The sequence below is a fragment of the Vombatus ursinus genome, unplaced genomic scaffold, assembly GCF_900497805.2.
Source record: "Vombatus ursinus unplaced genomic scaffold, bare-nosed wombat genome assembly UNPS02014830.1, whole genome shotgun sequence".
In the NCBI taxonomy this organism is placed as follows: domain Eukaryota; kingdom Metazoa; phylum Chordata; class Mammalia; order Diprotodontia; family Vombatidae; genus Vombatus; species Vombatus ursinus.
The window spans coordinates 40268850-40287866 of NW_020954608.1; the positions used below are offsets into that span (position 1 = coordinate 40268850).

The 19017-nt window shown below is 37.3% G+C and overlaps 1 protein-coding gene across 3 annotated transcripts in view; it reads left to right on the plus strand.

Annotated features, from left to right (window-relative positions):
- CASC1 (cancer susceptibility 1) overlaps positions 1-19017 on the plus strand; it is a 76439-nt gene that overhangs the window by 56684 nt on the left and 738 nt on the right. For all 3 annotated transcript variants that reach the window (XM_027838596.1, XM_027838595.1, XM_027838597.1), the window contains 6 exons: positions 3636-3720; positions 5631-5803; positions 8861-9020; positions 9834-10048; positions 15050-15217; positions 18365-18478. In XM_027838596.1, the coding sequence (XP_027694397.1) occupies positions 3636-3720; positions 5631-5803; positions 8861-9020; positions 9834-10048; positions 15050-15217; positions 18365-18478 (915 nt within the window). The remainder of the gene's footprint in view (positions 1-3635; positions 3721-5630; positions 5804-8860; positions 9021-9833; positions 10049-15049; positions 15218-18364; positions 18479-19017) is intronic.

The window sequence follows — 19017 nt, forward strand, 5'->3', positions numbered from 1 at the left end:
CTGGGAGTTTTCATTTTGGGATCTCTTTCAGGAGGTAATCAGTGGATTCTTTCAATTTCTATTTTACCCTCTGGTTCCAGAATATCAGAGCAGTTTTCCTTGATAATTTCTTGAAAGATGATGTCTAGGGGCAGCTAGGTCGTGCAGTGGATAGAGCACTGGCCCTAAACTCAGGAGGACCTGAGTTCAAATCTGGCCTCAGACCAAACACTTACCGCTTAGTAGCTGTGTGTGACCCTGGGCAAGTCACTTAGCCCCGTTGCCTAAAAAAAAAAAAAAAAAAAGATGATGTCTAGGCTCTTTTTTTTTATCCTGGCTTTCAGGCAGTCCAATAATTTTTTAAATTATCTCTCCTGGATCTATTTTCAAGGTCAGTTGTTTTTCCAATGAGATATTTCACATTGTTTTCTATTTTTTCATTCTTTTGTTTTATTTTAAAATTTCTTGATTTCTCATAGAGTCATTAGCTTCCATTTGCTCCATTCTAATTTTTAAGGAATTATTTTCTTTAGCGAACTTTTGGACTTCCTTTTCCATTTGGCCAATTTTGCTTTTTAAGGCATTCTTCTCCTAATTGGCTTTTTGGACCTCTTTTGCCATTTGGCCCAGTCTATTTTTTAAAGTGTTATTTTCATCAGTATTTTTTTTGGGTCTCCTTTACCAAGCTGTTGACTCATTTTTCATAATTTTCTTGCATCACTCTCATTTCTCTTCCCAATTTTTCCTCTACTTCTCTTACTTGATTTTCAAAATCCTTTTTGATCTCTTCCATAGTCTGAGACCAATTCATATGTTTCTTGGAGGCTTTGGATATAGGAGCTTTGACTTTGTTGTCTTCTTCTGAGTGTATGTTTTGATCTTCCTTGTCACCAAAGTGAGATTTTATTGTCAGAGTTTTTTCCCATTGTTTGCTCATTTTCTCAGCCTATTACTTGACTTTTTAACTCTTTGTTAAGGTAGGGCTTGACTTCCAGAGTGGAGGGCAAACTGTCCCAAGCTTCAGGGATACTTCTAGGGACCTGTAAGTTTTCAGTTCTTCCAAAGTGGTATGATCTAAGGAGAGGTGTTAACTCTTCTCCTGGCCTATGCCCTGGTCTTTGAGTGACCACAAGCACTCTTTTCTGCCCTGGAACTGTGAGGAGGGTCCCCTCTCCACTCCTGCCACAAGCTCTGCTATGCTAGTGTTTCTCCTCACCCCAGGACTGCCACCCAGGACTGTGACTCAGATCCAAGTATGGGCAAAGCAACAGAGTCCTGCCTCAGTGCTAGGAAAGAGACCCTTGTTAATCTCCTTCTGACCAGTTGTTTGATCCCCCTTACTGTCTGTGGGCTGAGAGCTCCAGAAGCAGCCACTATTGCTGCCATTGCTGATTCATTGACTCCCGAGGCCTGCTCCTGGTTTGCTGGGGCTGGAGCTGTGCTGGGGTCAGGGCCACATTGGCACTGCCTGCACTGGATCACACTCCTCTCTCAACTTGGTGCAATAGACCTTTCCTGTCAACCTTCCTGGTTGTCTTAGGCTGGAAATTTATTTCACTCTGTCTTGTTGTGGGTTCTGCTGCTCCAGTATTTGTTTAGAGTCATTTTTAAAGGTATTTGGAGAAGTTCGGGGGAGAGCAGAGTCCCTGCCTTTACTCTGTCATCTTGATTCCATTACGTATTATTATTAAATGATTGTCTAAGGTCACGTAATTTATAAGCCAGGATTAGAATCCAGGTATTCTGACTTCCTAGTCTAGTGTTCTTTCATCATATTACAATAACATGACATGGTAAGTAGTTCTACATTAATAGGTGTAGGGGTGAGGGGAATAGAAGCTTCTAGAAAAGAGACAACCTTCCATATAGAGGAAGTTTATCTAATTCATTACTTTGAAGTACCTAAATACAGGTTTCAGAATTGTTCCTTCTAGAAAGCCAAATTTCCAGATCCAGCAAATTCTACTAAGGCAAAATCCATTTCAGAGAAAATTAAAAAACAAGATCCTTCTAATGCTGCTAGTATAGTATTGTTCCCTATGCTATACTTCATACTTGATAATATTTAGCATTACTGTTTAAGAAATCCTAGAAGTTGTTTTTGGTCCTAGAAGATTATTCTCTAGAATGTTGAAGTTTTCTGAAGACATACTTTGACACTCAGTCTGCTACTTTTAATATTGTTTGCAAAATCAGTCATGGTAGACAGAATAGGTATGGCATATATGATAGGATTTCAGATATTTTGGAAAGTCCCTAAGCAAGAGAATAAAGATAAAGGGTACCCAAGGCAAGAAAGGAAGGCCATAGGAATGCTGTTGAGAGTTGGAAAGTACTAGCATAAAAAGGATGTCATATACTCCTGAGCCCCTAATTTGATGAATAAGATACTTTATGACCTTATACCTTTATCTGGTAACAGTACCTCTTTGAGTTATAGGATCATCATCAAAGGTATAAACTAAGTTTGAGTATGTCCTTAATCACTTTAGGAGTGGCAAAGTGCTTTTGAGCCGTTGGATGAAATCAGATGATGACACACAGGATGAGTATTGGTATTGGTTGAGAGAATTTGATTTACATCTTGACCTATGTATATCAGAATTGATTCCAGCAGGAAAACAGTCAAATTTTAAGTCAAGTGCTTTGACCTCTTTCTCCAATATTAGAAAGCAGTAAGGGGAACCCCAAGAGAATAACACACACACACACACACACACACACACACACACACACACACACACACACTCACTTGACTAGAGGAGGATGTTGTGAACTTTGAAAAGTTAGAAGACAACTTGGACTTTTTATCATCACTGGAAGGAGTATACCTAAAACAAAAGTGACTAATGGTAGTGTCTGCACTGGGGCTGAGACACACCATAGACAAGCTAGACACACAGAGGTCACAAGGGCATAGGCCTTCTGAGCTCAAAAGAGTTATATTTAAGAGAGACTTCATGAAGAATCCATTAAGAAAGAAAAGGGCTTCCAGTAACCTGGGAGCCATGAGTTACTCCTTGTTACATATGCTCTGTAAGTTCATTTATACCTATATACTGTAAGTAGTTTATACCTTTCTTCCCAAGGACCTTGCATGTACAAGGGGAGAGGATGCCCTCAGTGTAGGGGGAGACATATCTGCTTAGTAAATATCCCTTCCTAAAATAAACCTCATTAATGCTGACTGGCCAACTGATAATCAGTGGGGGAGCATCCTGAGTAGGGGCTCACGAGCAGCAGCCCTTTATCAAAGTTATCCCTTGGACTGTGAGAGGAAGAGTAGTTAGCAACCCTCAAGTGCCATGGCTTGCCAATGGGAATAGGAGCTACTAAAGCAGGATTGGAGGGATTACCCCCAAAACAGTTTATATTCTTTTCAACTTCCCTAGAACTGACCTTGAATATTCATTAATCTTTTCTTCAGCAGATCTCATGAGTTTGTAGCTGTTTGTGCTGCTTTTATGTACTTACCATGTTTCACTTTGTATTATGATTTGCATATGTGTTTGTAAGTTCTTTGAAGACAGGAATCATGTCTTACTTATTTTTACATCTTCCCTATTTTCTAACAGCATCCCGCCCATAATAGTATTCTTTTTTAATTAACTTTTATTGAGCTGAATTTAATCTTCCTGTGAATGTGTTTTTCCTAGAGTACTACCTCACTGAAAGAAGAAGCTGAAGCAAAAAAAGAGGAAACTGAAACAAAACCATTAAAGCCTGAATCAATTTCAGTAGGTAAGCTCTCAAATTATCATTCTTTTGAATAATTGAAGCTTATGAATTTAATCTTTTTTTTCTTCTCAGCAAAATATGATTATAGGATTAATTTAGAGTTAGAAGGGACCTTAGAATTCATCCAAATAGCTGTTATTATAATTTGGATATATGAAAATGACAGTCTTATATGTTTGTATGCATATATAAATATGCTCTAATTAACTTGACCCCATGGCTGGTCAAGTGTCAAAAGCCAAGGTGTTCCACTAGTATCCTTGTGATCTCAGGAGAAAATGAGGCAAGTCCTTTGCCTGTTGGGTGAATGTATTGGAGGATATAAATAGAGAGTCACACAGGCGGCAGGCATAGATGGGTTATGTTCTGAATCATTGCCAAGACCATCAAGATGTATGTGTTGGAGTACTTAAGTAACTTTACATCTTCTTTTAATGCTTCTCTCTCTGAGAATTATTCTGTAATTTGGTGTATTTTCATAACAGGTCCTTTCACTGCCTCCTCATTTCCCTCTCCTCAGAACACAGTTGGAAATTTTTAATAAGGGAATGAAAAAACATTAAACACTTATTATGTGCCATGCACTCAGCTTTAGTGTTGGGGATTCAAATGCAAAAAGTGACAGTCTGCTCTCAAGAAGTATACATTCGAATAAAAAAAAAAAAGAAGCATACTTTCGAGTAAGGGAAGATTAAATATCCAGGAGAGTCGAACAAGAAGTTTGCTCTGGGGTGTCAAAGGGATGATGAAATGATCCATTGGGCAGTTAATTGACATACTGTTTCAGGAAGCAATAGTTGTAGTGATTTGATTACTGTCCCCAGAACAAGAGTTGGAAAGTATATTTCTCAAGGGACTGGGAAGTCTTTAGTTTACATGGAACCACAAGATCGTGGATTCATAGGCTGAGCAGTGAAAGGGATCTTACACTAGCATCTCATTTTACAGATGAGTAAACAGATCCAGAAAGGTTGTGACTTGCTCAAGTTCACACAGATAGTAAGTGGCAGAACTGGGATTTGAAAAGAAGCCCTCTCTCTCCATATCCAGTGCTTTTAACAGTTGTGCTCCTTTTGCTTATCCATGCTACCATCTTCATAGCCTTTACATAATTTTTAAAAATCAAGTAAGCTTCTTATAACCAGTATGATTCATCTTTTAGGTGATGATGACTTGATTTATGCAGCAAACTTTTCTCAGTGGAACACTGTCTTTATAGTATGGTCCAAAAGTAACTAACTCTCATTCCATGAGGATCATTTTTGGACGGTATTCTTTCTTGCGTTCTTCTAAGAAATGCTAACTACAAAACTAGCCAAAAAGAAAAAAGAAACAAAAAACAAAAACAGAAGCTTCCTTAGGAGTATTAATTAATATTAAGTGCCTGGTCTCCACAGGTTAAAACCAACTATTAACCTTCATCTATCATTTACCATAAAAGTGAAAAAGAAAAAAAATAATTTTAAAATTGAACCCTTTAGGCAACCTTGCAAATTTTCTGTGATTGTTAGCTGAGAAGCAAAGAATGCTATAGCTGAAATGGTCTTTAGAGAGTGTCTAATCCAATCTTTCTCTTATTTATTTTTCACAATGCATGGTTTCTCTTGCTGAATCTACACAGAGTTTCAATGTCTTACAAATTTGATTTGAACAAATCTACCTGCCCAATTTGAAATTGTGCTAATTTGGGAGTTAGATGGATACCTTAGTATGTTCAAAATTTAAAAACCTATTAAATATAAAAGACTGTGACTTCTAAGCTAATCCCATTAAAAAGCTTTAATATTAATAACTGTTTAAATCCAAATTGTTTCATTTACAGTGTCTTCCTAATCTTTTAGTAATCTTCTCAAGAAAATACTTTTTTAAGATATTCAGGACCTGGATTGATTAGAAATATGCTCAACTTTTAGGTCCAATGGCAACATTACCAGAGAAATCAATACCAGATGCTATTACTGAAGCTGTTATTGATGAGGATGTAGTTGATTTAAGAGGATTCACGCCACTGGGTGGAATATACCATTTGAATATACTACAGCTTCCTCCACAGTGTAAACAAGTAAAAGGCTGGACCATTGTGGAAGTAGGTAGATTCTTGGAACACAATCATTATCCTGATCATTTTTACCTTTTCTTAGAGGGTCTAACATATAGCACATATGGGGGAAAAGTGTTTACATTTACGGACTCAGAAAATATAAATAAAATGTTAAATGGAAAATCTGTCAGAAGAGAAAATTATAAAGTAAAATCTAATACATACTATTAACCCAATTTTTAATCCTTAGAATATGTTTATAGATGGATAAACAGAATCAGTTTTTATTGATTTAAGTTTTTTATCCAACTTGTTCATCAGAAAATTTAATTCATTTAATTATGACATACCTACTGTGTATAAGCTCAAAATAGTTGTGTGTGTAGCCCAGCCTAAATATAATCTTAGTGAAGAGGGCACTTACAAAGATAGTGCTATTCACTGAACATAAAATACTTTACAGTTTTTAACATTACTGATCTCCTTTAGTTCTCTTCCTGTCTGTCTTACCTCTCCTATATATGGATCCTCATGGATCTCCTGTTTTTTAAATTATTTACTAATTGTGGATTAGCAAGGCTCTGTCCTGAGCCCTCTCTCACTTGGTGACCCCATTAGCTTCTATAGATTCAATGATCATCTCTATGAAGATGACCTTCACTTCTATATATCCAGCCCTGGTCTCCCTTTCCTGGTCCCCCCCCGCCCCCATATACTAATGATTTCCCCTCTGAAATGACCTTCTATCAGCTCTGTAGATAAATATACCTGTTACTTATATGTTGTCTCCTCCATTAGAATGTAAGCTCCTTGAGGGCAAAGACTACTTTTGCCATTTTGTATCCCTAGCACTTAGCACTCTTCTTGGTACATAAAAAGTGCTTAATAAATATTGACTGATTGATTTAAGGAAACTCAGGACGGAGCAGTTTGACTATAGCAGGCTTCTCTCAATTGCTCACCAACGGCTACGATAACCTGGATATGCCTCGAGGCAGTCCAGCTTCTTCTCTGTCACTCTGCTACCTTCCTACAGGACTCACAAACCAGTTCCTACCCAGAGACGCTGCAGCCTTATAACCAAAAATACAGGCAGAGCAGACTCTTCTTGCCTTATCTTCCTTTTTTTTTTCTTTTCTCTTGTGTCTTTAAAACATCTTCAGCGTGTGTCCCCTTTCTTGCTGTATCCATGTCATTTCTGCCCCAGCTGCTTTGTGACTCTTTTGCAGAGGCTCAACTCCCCTCTCCCCACATCTCCAGCTCCTCTCCCCCTCACCCCCAGCATGCCCATCGTTAGAAGCTTCACACTTCCAGGCTAAGCCACGCTTGTTGTTAGACATAACTTGCCATTAGACATAACTTGCCACATCCACAAAGAACTATGATATAAATGAGTGTGTAAGTACATAAGAGAAGGACAAAAGCCCATCTAAGTACACTATTAGAATGGGAGTTCCTTGCTTACATGAGAGGTTTTTCAGTTCTTTGTACTTAGATCCCCACTACCTAGCATGAGGCCTGGCACACAAACAGTACTTAATAAATCCTCTTTAGGATGGCAGTGGGCTTCGCTTTTATGCAATAAGATCCTTCTGTGAGCATCCTTACAAAGGTTGCTGGGAGGTACAATTAGTGGTACCATAGAGTGGAAGGCAAAGGTTTTCCAGGAAGCCTTTCTGGATCCCCTCAATTGTTAATGCCCCGCTTCCCAAACTACTGGATATTTAACGCTTTGTATATATTTGTATTTTTAACTTTATTTTTGTGTTACATGTGTATAGATATGCACACATATTAAAGTATGTATGTATTTATGTATTGATATAGGTCCTTTTCTCTTCTGTTACAATGTAAGACCATTGTGAATAGTGATTCTTTCATTTTTTGTACTTGTATTCATGACTAGAAAGTGCCTGGCATATAAGAGGCGCTTAACAAGTAAGTAGTTGCTGCTTGATTAATTGATTGATTGCTTCTGACTAGGGAGATTAGGAAAGACTTCCTGGAGAAAGTGACGTTTGAGTCCAGTCACGAAGGATGGATAGGATTTACATAAGTGTAGATGTGAGAAAAAGACATTCCAGGAATAGGAAATGTCATGGACAAAGACACATAGAAAAATAGAATCTGTGTCCATAAAACTGTAAGCAGGACAGTCCATCTAGTGTAGACTATGTCAAGGCAAGTTGTGTGAGTAAAGTTAGAAAAGTAGTTTGGGGTCTGATTGTGGGAAAGATTTTAAAGTGGGATAAAGAGACAGTGTGTGTGTGTGTGTGTGTGTGTGTGTGTGTGTGTGTGTATTCTGGAGCCAGTGCAAAATAACTCAAGAGAGCTGATTGTCAAATTTTCAAAGTGAGCATTTATACCATGGGAATTAGCAAATACTACAAATCAGGGCTTGATTTATTGTTTATTGTCTAGACTTAAGAAAGTGATGGAAGAAAGTTAATAGTACAGATTAAACTTTAAAGTATGTCATTTGTTCATTTGTGTGTGTTTTTTGGAGAATCAGCACCTCACTGGGTATATCCCATTTCTCCTTAGATAGATATTGACTTTTATGTGGTAATGTCTTTTACTCACTTGAATTGTCCATAGAATCCAGCACTTGTACATAACACCAATTATTAAACGCTTGCAGCAAGACCAGATAGGGATAAACACTGAGTCTTTGTTCTCACTGGCACAAGGAACTTGCAGGTGAGGAGACTCTCTGCATCAATTCACCTTCTCTGCAGCAAAGAGTCTGAGGGGATTATCTCAGGGAGCACTGTGAAGTGAAGTGACATGAAGTGAAGTGAAGTAAAGTAACAGAAGTAGCATTGAACCCTACAGCATCCTGGTTCCAAGGCCAGCTCTCTGTACACTACCTGGCCCTGACTGCTGAATAAATGAGAAAACTGTGAGGATTGAACAACATGAAGTTTGGGTTCTCTGTAGTTTTAACTCTCCCCAGTATAACTTTATGGCCAGCCTTTGTAAAATGAGATTCAACTGTGAAACATTAAAGACATCGATGTCTATCGGATTTAATACTATGTCTAGTATTTAGAAATTTAATGAGGCAGTTCCTACATTAGTAATGTTTGTCTCTTTTTAAAGCTCATCAGCGGAGGATTACAGGCATTCATGTATCCTCCAGACATCGCAGATGATGTTTCTGAAACTGAAAACCCTTACCCACCTATCGAGGTCATGATTGAAATAAATAAAAATGTAGTGTTTTTCGAGAAACCTATGGTCGCACGATGGGATTCAGAAGGTACAGTCGTGAAATTACTCTTAGGAATAGAGTTAGAAAAGATAAGTACTTCATTCAAAACCACGCTTGCAAAATATGTGGAATCAATTCTAGGACTACAATTGCAGGGGGGAAGAAATGGGATTGGAGGTTGTACCCACCAGGACTGAAGTCTTGTCTCTAAGACTCCCAGGCTGTGTGACTGTTGGCAAGTCACCCCATCTCCCTATATGTCTTCGTCTGTAAAATGGAGATGGTAGCAACATTTTCATCCTTCCTCCCCTCCCCTATCTCCCTTTCCTTTTCCTTCCCTTCTCTCCCTTATTTTTTAAATACATATTAAATTTAACATTATAGTAATTAATATCTAGTTATATGATTGTATGTTAATAATAAGGTTTTAAAAACCAGAAGTAATAAAATTGGTTTATTTCACCATTTTGATTATGCTGGAATGACAGCTTTATTGTCTTGCTATGTAATCTAATGGTAGGATGGCTGCACTCCCAGCAATAGTATCAAAGAAGCCACCTCACACAGTGATGGTGGTGACATGTAATGAATTCATCCCTACTTTTATGTTACCAAACACCATGTTTTACATATTATCTATACTCAAAGGTTTGTGGAATGAATGACAACACATGTAATAGCAACTGAATAAAAATATGGAGGGTGATATGATTTGTGTCTATTTCATTTTCTAAGAAAAATGCTCTTTTTTTTTTAGAGAATTATTCTATTGGAAAACTCTGCCATTTCAGAGTTTCTCAATTTCTATTGAATTTTTTTTATATGGAAAATTCACATAATTTTCCCTTGTCCACTATAAAGGCAAAGGTTGGCGAACTGATGGCTTTGTCAGCCTCTATTATAACATGAAGGAAAGGATCGTGTCATTCAGTGTGGAATCTGTTTATCCTATCACATTGATTCAAGATAATCACATTCATATGCCCTATGAGTCATGGGAACTGAGACCACTTTGTTTGAATGAAGCAGTTTTAAATATTACTACAACATTTACTGATATTGACATACAAATTAAGGTAAATTATTATGTGCCTAAAAGTTGTATGTTAAGGTATTTTTATTTATGTGTTATAAAATGGCTAACTTGTGATTGTTTCTGCTTTGTGCTTAAAGCTATTACTATTTTATAATCCCATTTAAAGGTCTTCATTCTGAATTCATAAATTAGAAATTATTATAGTGATGGGATTCACTAAGTTTGACAATCACCCATCCAGGTTCTTTGATGGACTCTGAAAAGGGACAATGAGCTGGGTCAAGAATTGATCAAGAGGAAGATTATGGATTTCCCTAGGAATGCATGGTTGTTTTAATCATCCCAAGCTTCTCTCTGAAGCAAAGGCCCATTTTTTAGGAACCAATATTCTGCCAGTGCTGATGTATGGCTTTGAATTATGGATTGGCATAATACCATAATCTTCAAGGAATTTAATTTAGGGGCAGTGGAGAAGTTCATGGTGGGCATGAATGGGCTTCAATATGTCTAAAGGTTACACAAGAGAAACAGTCTAAAGGTGGTCATAAGAGAAATGTATTAACCAGAAAAAAGGATAGGTTGGTCATGAAGTTATAGAAGGAACAATCAATAGACAGTTTGCTACTCCGTTATTATCTGTGAATATTGAGAGTACAAGAAAGGCTCTTAGAACATTGTATGGACCTCCATGGCAGATTTATGGAAGGACATGGAAGAAAATGACACAGGATAGGCAGGTATGTCTGAGGTGTTGTCTACATCGCTGGAGTCTCTACGCTGTCAAGCTCCATTAGGATTGTTGAGTATAGCAACTAGATATTCTACAACATTTATTATGGGGATTCATTATTGCACTCTGCATTTTCCAGAACTATGAAAGGCTGTGTTGGATGAAGCAAAATGTCTATTAAAGTAATGATGTTTGTTAAAAGGGGTATAGGATCATAGATCTAGAACTGGAAAGGAACTTAGAAAATCATCAAGTTTAGCCACCTCATTTTACAAATTAGGAAAATGAGACCCAAAGAAACTAAATGACTTGCCAAAGGACATACAGTTGAAGTCAGGATTTGAATCCAAGTCCCTTGCTCCAAATCCAATTGACTTTTCACTGTAACTGATACAGAACTTCAACTGAGTTCTCCCCACTATCTAGCATCTCTTTATTAATGTTGTGTTAACTCCCTGGCCTGTTCCTTTTAGGTCTCCTCCCTAAAACCCCATATCCTTTCTGCCCATTTTCTCTCACCTCTCGGCCTTACTCTCAGTAGATGATCTTATTAAATGGAATATATTAAATGGGATGTAATAACAGTATGATGATGAGCTTCCTCTGAATACTGCGGAGATCTGTATCAGGTGCCACATGTAGCTTTAATTCCTACTTGATCCCTCAACTTCATCCCAGCACCTCTCTTCTCATCCTGCTCTCTGGTCTCAGAGGATGTGTCTCCTCTCAGGCTCCATCTTTCCACCTGTGCCACCGATCCTATCTGTCCTTTCCCGTTTAGGAGTGTTATTCCCTTATTCAAACCCTTGCTGTCCAACATTTTCAACCTTTGTTTCCCTAATGTATTTGGACGTGTGTAGATCTGATGTTTCTTAAACATAAATGATTTTCATTATTGTGTCAATCAAATACAAGTACTTCAGAAGAGAACTTTTATTGGATACGAATCAGTGGCTGGATGAGAAAATGATGTTTGAGAATAGGATTTGAATTTCTGATCCATGACTTAAAAAATTGGCGTAATGATGAATCCTTGGCCAAGGATGGAGTGTTTCTAATAAGGGCTAGTAAAATATATTTGCCTAGAATTTTGAAAATCTAAACAAAGTATATTTAAACTGAAAAAGAAGGGGCATAATACAAATTTGGGTTCTATTGAGTTAAATGCCTTGAGAGAGGCTACAGTGTAGGGCAAAGAATAGCAGTATTTACATAAAATAACTCACTTAATAGTGAGTATATAAAATAAAAATATGATATATAGATATATGTTATATAGTTAATATGTAAAATATAATATAGATAATATAAAATTTAAAAAAATTATATAAAATACAGAGGTTGACAGGAGACAAATTCCATGAAAGGACACTGCAATAAAAGCTGTGGTTTCAGGTGTATATTGCACAAATGTACAATGTGTGGGTAATAAGCAAGATGAACTAGAGATCCTAACACATGGAGGTAATTTTGACAACATAGGTATCACTGAAACTTAGTGACTTAATGGGATAAGACCTATGACTGAATTAAAGCTCTGAAAGGGATCCTTTATTTCCAGGGAACAGGCTAGCCAAAGGTCATGGGTGTGGGCATTGGGGGGAGGGAGGGAAATGAAGAATTTGCGAAATAGCATACAGTATATCACATTAAAAAAGATAGATATGAAGAAATGTCAGAGTTAAAATAGTGGATCAGCAGGTAGAAGCATAAATGATATTGACGTCATTTCACTTGGACGAAAAGAGAAAATATATGAGGAGTTCAGAAAATAATATTCCTGGCCTCTCAAGGAGGAATGGATGGTAGTGATGAGAGGCTTAATTATTTGAACATGTTCTCGACCTTATACTGTTTTCCTGTTTTCCTCTATTGCATTCTTTCCCTCCCCTTGTTATTCTTTCTCTCCCCCCTTTTTTTCTTTATCTTCTTTCTCTCTCTTTGCTAGAAGCAGGGCAGCTAATAATTTATCGGCTTGCCTTAGTGACAATTTCATTCCTCAAAAGGTAGAGGAAGCATTTAGCTTCGTTTGTCACGTAGATGAATGAAAACCACCGGTTTACTTATATTTTGCTTGGTTTCTGAGCACCTAAATAGAGGCAAGAGGTAGAAGTAGAGTGTTTTGGAAAGGAAAAAATTAATAGCCTTTAGAGTTATCCCAAATTGGAATCGGGGCAGCTACAATGTGGATAGAAAGCTGGCCCTGAAGTCAGGTAGACCCAAGTTAAAATTTGGCCTGAGAAACTTAAGAGTTGTGTGTTCCTGGGTTAGTCACTTAACCCTATTTACCTCAGTTCCTCATTTGTCAAATGACCTGGAGAAGGAAATGGCAAACACTCCAGTATCTTTGCCAAGAAAACCCCAAATGCAATCAGAGAGAGTTGGATATGACTAAAACAACTAAACAACAACAAAAAAATTGGAATTGATGGTTTCAGAAAATAGTGGGTTCCCCGTCACTAAAAATTTGCAGCCACAGTACTTGATGGATACTCCAGACAAGGGCCGGACAGTGTATTGTAGAAGGAATTCTTTCTCAGGCCAGTGCTAGACTAGATGGTCTGTGAACTCTCTTCCAGTATTCCTCAGAGATTCTCCAACTCTTATTTTGATTCTTCTTTGTAGTAGGAAGGTGATCTTGGATTCTAAAAGGCTATGCAAGTTCTAATTGGCTTTACCAAATAAGAATGACTTTGATTATGGACCAACTATCAGGGGAAAAAATCTTTTTATAAAAGTGTACTTTTTTTTCCATTTAACAAACATTTAAAAGATAATCTGCCTTTCTTACTATTCTACCCACATTGAGCAATTAAAAAAATAGAAAATAAAGCTCTCAATATATAGCTCCATAGTTTGGAGGAAAAATTCCCACATTAGTCATGTTCAAAAATGTATGTGTCTCCATTTTATGTTCACCATCTCTCTGTCAGGAGGGCTGAATGGCATATTTCATCTTCATTGTTTTGGACTCATGGCTATCATTGCATTGATCAGAGTACTAAAATTTTTCAAAGTTGTTTTTCTCTGTAATGCTGTTATCATTGTATAAATTGTTTACCTAGTTCTGCTCACTTCATTCTGCATTAGTTCATGCAGGTCTGCCCAAGTTTCCTTGGAAACTGTCCATTTCATCATTTCTTTATGACACAATAATATTCTATTACATTCATATTTTATAATTTGTTTAGTCATTCCCCAATAATAGGAATATATAAACTGTCAGTGATGTAGAAAGGAAAAGAACATTAATGAAATATTTTTAAAAAGAAAACAAAATAATAAATGAGAAATTTTTTTGCTCTAGCTTCCCTTAAAGAAGCAGTCTGATTTCTCAACCTTATGACTAAAATTTCTAACTTAAAGTTGGTGTTTTTCCTTGATGTTAACCCCAGAGTAAGGGCAGCTAGGTGGCACAGTGGATAGAGTGTCTCACACACTTACTAGCTGTGTGACCCTGGGCAAGTCACTTAACCATGTTTGCTTCAGTTTCTTCATCTGTAAAATGAGCTGGAGAGGGAAATGGCAAACCACTCCAGTATCTTTGCCAAGGTTAAAACCCCAAATAAGGTCATGAAGAGTAAGACAGGACTGAATGACAGCCTACCCCATACAGCCTATCAAAGAGAAATTACATCTGTGCCATTACACGTTATATGAATTTAGCAAAGAGATCTGAATGACATGAAACTTAAGTTGTGCTCAACTTCCAGTTGAGTAGGATACAATGGACACATTTGCCAGTTTACCTATATTTAGAACTGGATAACATTTCCTTAATGGGGGTAATGCAGGGATGACTGGAAGGGTAGTGGTCCAGATCTGTAATTTCATTTAATTAGGAACTCTCATGTAAGAACTTCCTACCACAGTCAATGCACTCAAGAAACTTGACCATCACTTACAGCCTTGTGTTAAAATTTAATAGAATTGGACATTTTTAAAAATGGTTTCCATTGGATAGACTATTTTAGCTAAATATACAAATTATTTCACAATATATAATTCATTTAGTAGATGAACTTCTAATACTTAGATCATAGAACCTAAAACTGGAGTGATTCTTTAAGTTCATCTAGTCCAATCTCATTTCATAGATGAGGAAAATGAAGGCTAGAGAATCTAAGTAATTTTCCCAAGACCACACAATCAGTGGGAGAACTAGGACTAGAAGATTAGAAATACCATAAAGAGATTTAAAAAAAGATTCATTAAAACTTTTAAAAGAATGTAAATTGTTTCCCAAATAAGCTTAATCTTTTTTGGAGTGTATTTTATTTTGAAAAATGTATTTTTTTCCCTTGAAAACAGGATAACCAGTGTATGCTAGCCGCAGTTGAGCTAGGTGATGACTATGAGCTCTCTCATTTGTTAGGAAAATGGATGACTATTACTTCTTTAATAATTGCTATGAAACAGACTGGATTCAATATCTTCCCATCTGAGTACTCTCATGTCTACGTTGCTGTGAATAACAAGGTAAAAATGATGCTTTTAAAATTAAATTTGTTGATGATAATGAATATAACATTACTTATGTATATATGTATAAATATATGTATATATATATACACATCATATTATATATGTATGTATAGATGTGTATGTATAGATGTATGTACACATGCACACACATACATTTTAAGGAGCTCAAGAGGATTTGACAGCCTCACTTATCCAGGGGCATAGGAAGAGGGAGAAGAATAAATAAAACTCTGCTCGTCCCATTAATCTTCTACTACATGGGAATCATTGGCAGGATTAGAAATTTAGTCCAGTTCTTTAACTTCCCAGTATTTGATCTAAATGCCGTTACTATAACAGTTTTCTCTGAAGCTTAATCCTCTAATAAAAACACACAGTCCCATCAGTGATCTTTAGTATGAAAAATTTAGACCATCCCCACTTAGTCGATGTAGGGTATGGACCAAGCATTGACAGTAGTAGTAAATGACATATAATGCTTGAAACATTACAAAATGCCTCAAGTCCATTACTTCATTGGAGCCTCCAGGCCCTGTAAGGGAAATTTTATAGGTATGACTGTCCCTATTTTATTAGTGAGGAAACAGTCTCAGAGGCATTGTGTTGTCCATAGTCACCCAGATAGTGTCAGAGGAAGCATTCAAAGGCTAGGTCAGGGGTGGGGAACCTGCAGCCTCGAGGCCACATGTGGTCCTCTAGGTCCTCAGGTGCAGCCCTTTGACTGAATCCAAACCTCACAGAACAAATCCCCTTAATAAAAGGATTTGTTTTGTAAAACTTGGACTTAGTCAAAAGGCCACACCCAAGGAATACTTCCCCTTCTCCAAGCCTGCAGTCAGTGGACAACAGCAGCTATGTGGTACAGTAGACTTGGAATCAGGAAGTCCTGAATTCAGATATGACCTCAGATACTTACTGTGTGACCCACGTTACTTGCCGCAGGGCAAGACACTTAACTGCTCTGTGCCTCAGTTTCTTTGTCTGTAAAATGGAAATAATGATCCAATCCAGTAAATATTTATTAAGCACCTATTATGTGTTAGGCACCATGCTAAATGCTGGGGGATACAATTAATGAAAGAAAAACAGTCCCTGCCCTCAAGGAGCTTACAATCTAACAGGGGAGACAACACACAAAAGGAGACAGGAAAACAAGGTGTGTGGGGAGGGGTGGGAGGCACCAGAGTGTACCCAGCACAGAGAAATGAGACAGAGCAGCAGATGCTAAGTGGAATGATCTCAGAGTTCAGTTTTCTGCCCTCTATTAAGGAAGACACTGGGAGGAGTTTGGTACCCTGCCCTCCAAGCCTTTTGAACTCAGGGGAGAGATAGTAATAGCACCTTTCTTCTTCCAAGAGCAGTTGTGAGGACAAAAAGAGATAACATTGATTACCTTAAAGTGCTCGCCATTATTATTACTATTGTTATTACTACTATTATGATTATTGTTACAAGTTTGGGGCTTGGAGTCAGGAAGACCCGAGTGCCTTCTTGCCTTAGAAATTGATGTATGAGCTGTCATTTCATCTGTCTGTGCCTCAGTATTTTCTGTTAAGTGAGGTGCTTGGATTTGTTGGCCTCTAAGCCCTGTTTTGGTGTTAAATCTGTAGTCTATGACATTTGCCCTCTAAGGGAGGGATTTTGTAAATGCTTTTGGAATACCTCTAAGCCCTAGGAATAGGTATATGTCCCCTCCCTCACCAGTGGTGCAGGCGGGAGTATAGATGGAAACTACTCCAAAAAAATGAGAAAGGCTTTTGAAATTGATTTCCTTTTCTGTGGCCAGCTTTAAGTGTTAGGATCCTGTGGGCCTTTAGAGATGATGTGGTATGTGGTATATGTGGAAATTTCAATGGATTTGGATTTAGAAGAGAACAAGATTTCTGTCAAAGCTCTAACACCAATTGTGTGACAATGGACAAGTCACTTAACCTCTATGACTCAATTTCCTTGTCTTTATTAGGGAAATGCTAATAATATGGCACCCCTGTAAGCCTTAAAGCTTTGTGTAGATAGGAACTATTATTATTATTATTTTTATTGAAGGGAATTTGGAACCAAGAAGACCTGGGTTCAGATCTCCCCTCTGACATCAGCTGAGTGACTTTGTGACCTGGGCATGTCCTCTATAAGCCTTAGCTCCCTAGAATTTATTTATTAAGTCATAGCTGGGTTTTAATTGCATTTGAGCTGGGAACTGTCCATCTTGCTGAATACCTTCACAGATACATTTTATCATCCTGTCATCCTATTCAGTATGACTTTCTTGTCAGGACATTGTACCATCAATCTTGTGACTTTAGGCAAAGTATCATTATCACAAAAAAAATGCTTGCTTTATCCAGTCATTAGGCAAGGCATATTGTGGGGTATAGACAGAATGGCTCTATAGACAAAGAGTCATTAAAGATCTTTCATTTTGAGGACTTTTAATGAAAAATGCTGTCCATCCCCAGAGAACGAACTGATGTTGTCTGAATATAGATTGAAGCATACTTTTTTTTTTTACTTTATTTTTCTTGAGTTTTTTTTTCTTGTCTATATTTTCTTTCACAGCACTACTATTATGGATGTGTTTTGCATGACTATACATGTATAACCTATATTGAATTGCTTGCCTTCTCAATGCGGGGAGGGTCAGGAAAGGAGGAAGGGAGAGAATTTAGAACTCAAAAGTTTTAAAAAGGAATGTTAAGGGGACAGCTGGGTAGTGCAGTGGACAGAGCACCAGCCCTGGATACAGGAGGACCCAGGTTCAAATCCTGCCTCAGACACATAACACTTACTGACCCTAGCCAAGTCACTTAACCCCATTGCCTAGCCCCCCCCCAAAAAATGTTAAAAATTGTTTTTACATGTAACTGGGGAAAAATAAAATACTAAATAAATTTTTAAAAAAGAAAAGAAAAAAGATCTTTCATTTTGCAAACATCAGTTTATCTGAATTTAAATATTCATGAAAAATTATAGAAAACTAACAGCATGGGTAGATGTACCATGACATAAATGTGTTATTTGTATAACAAAATATGCCTAAGTAAGTCAGGTTGCCCAAAGTATCCTCCCTCCCCTAGTGACGAATATAGTGTTAATGTTTATTTTTGTAGTATGTGATTAGTTCCTTTTGTGTTTATGTTGCAGGATCCATTAGTAGAAATGAAGGCTTATCGACAAATGGCCCTATTGGCATCTGCCTTTTCTTTCAGTTGGAGTAAATGGAATAAGCAATCTGGTCCTGAAAAAGTTGTTTTTAAGGTATATTTTCAAAAAGTCCAAATTCAACCTACAATATCATTATAAAGAAGATACTATATATGATGCCTTAGGAGCAGAACAAAAAGGAAAGATAAAGTTAACTTCTCCTTTTAAAATATGAAAAAAAAAATCTAATTACATGCAATTCAATATTTATTCAACCACTAAAATGTATAAGGCACTAGACTAAATGCTAAAACAACAAGACAAAGATGGGAAAAGTCCCTAACTTAAAAGAAGCTGCTGTTCGTACTGGCAAGAGAGGGAAGATAAAGCATGGGCTCAGATAAGTAAATAGAAGGGAATTTGAGGGAGGATTATTACCTAAAGAAGTCTGGGAAAGCTTTGCAAAAGAGGTAGCACCTGAGCTGGAGCCTTTCAAGAGGCAGAGATGAGGTGGGAGGGCATTCAAAGCATGAAGGGATGACTTGTACCCATATAGAGTCTGAGGACTGGTTAGGAGGCCATTTTGCCTGGAACAGAGAGTTTATCAAAGGAATTATTGTGAAATAAGGCTGTAAAGGTATTTTATTTATGAA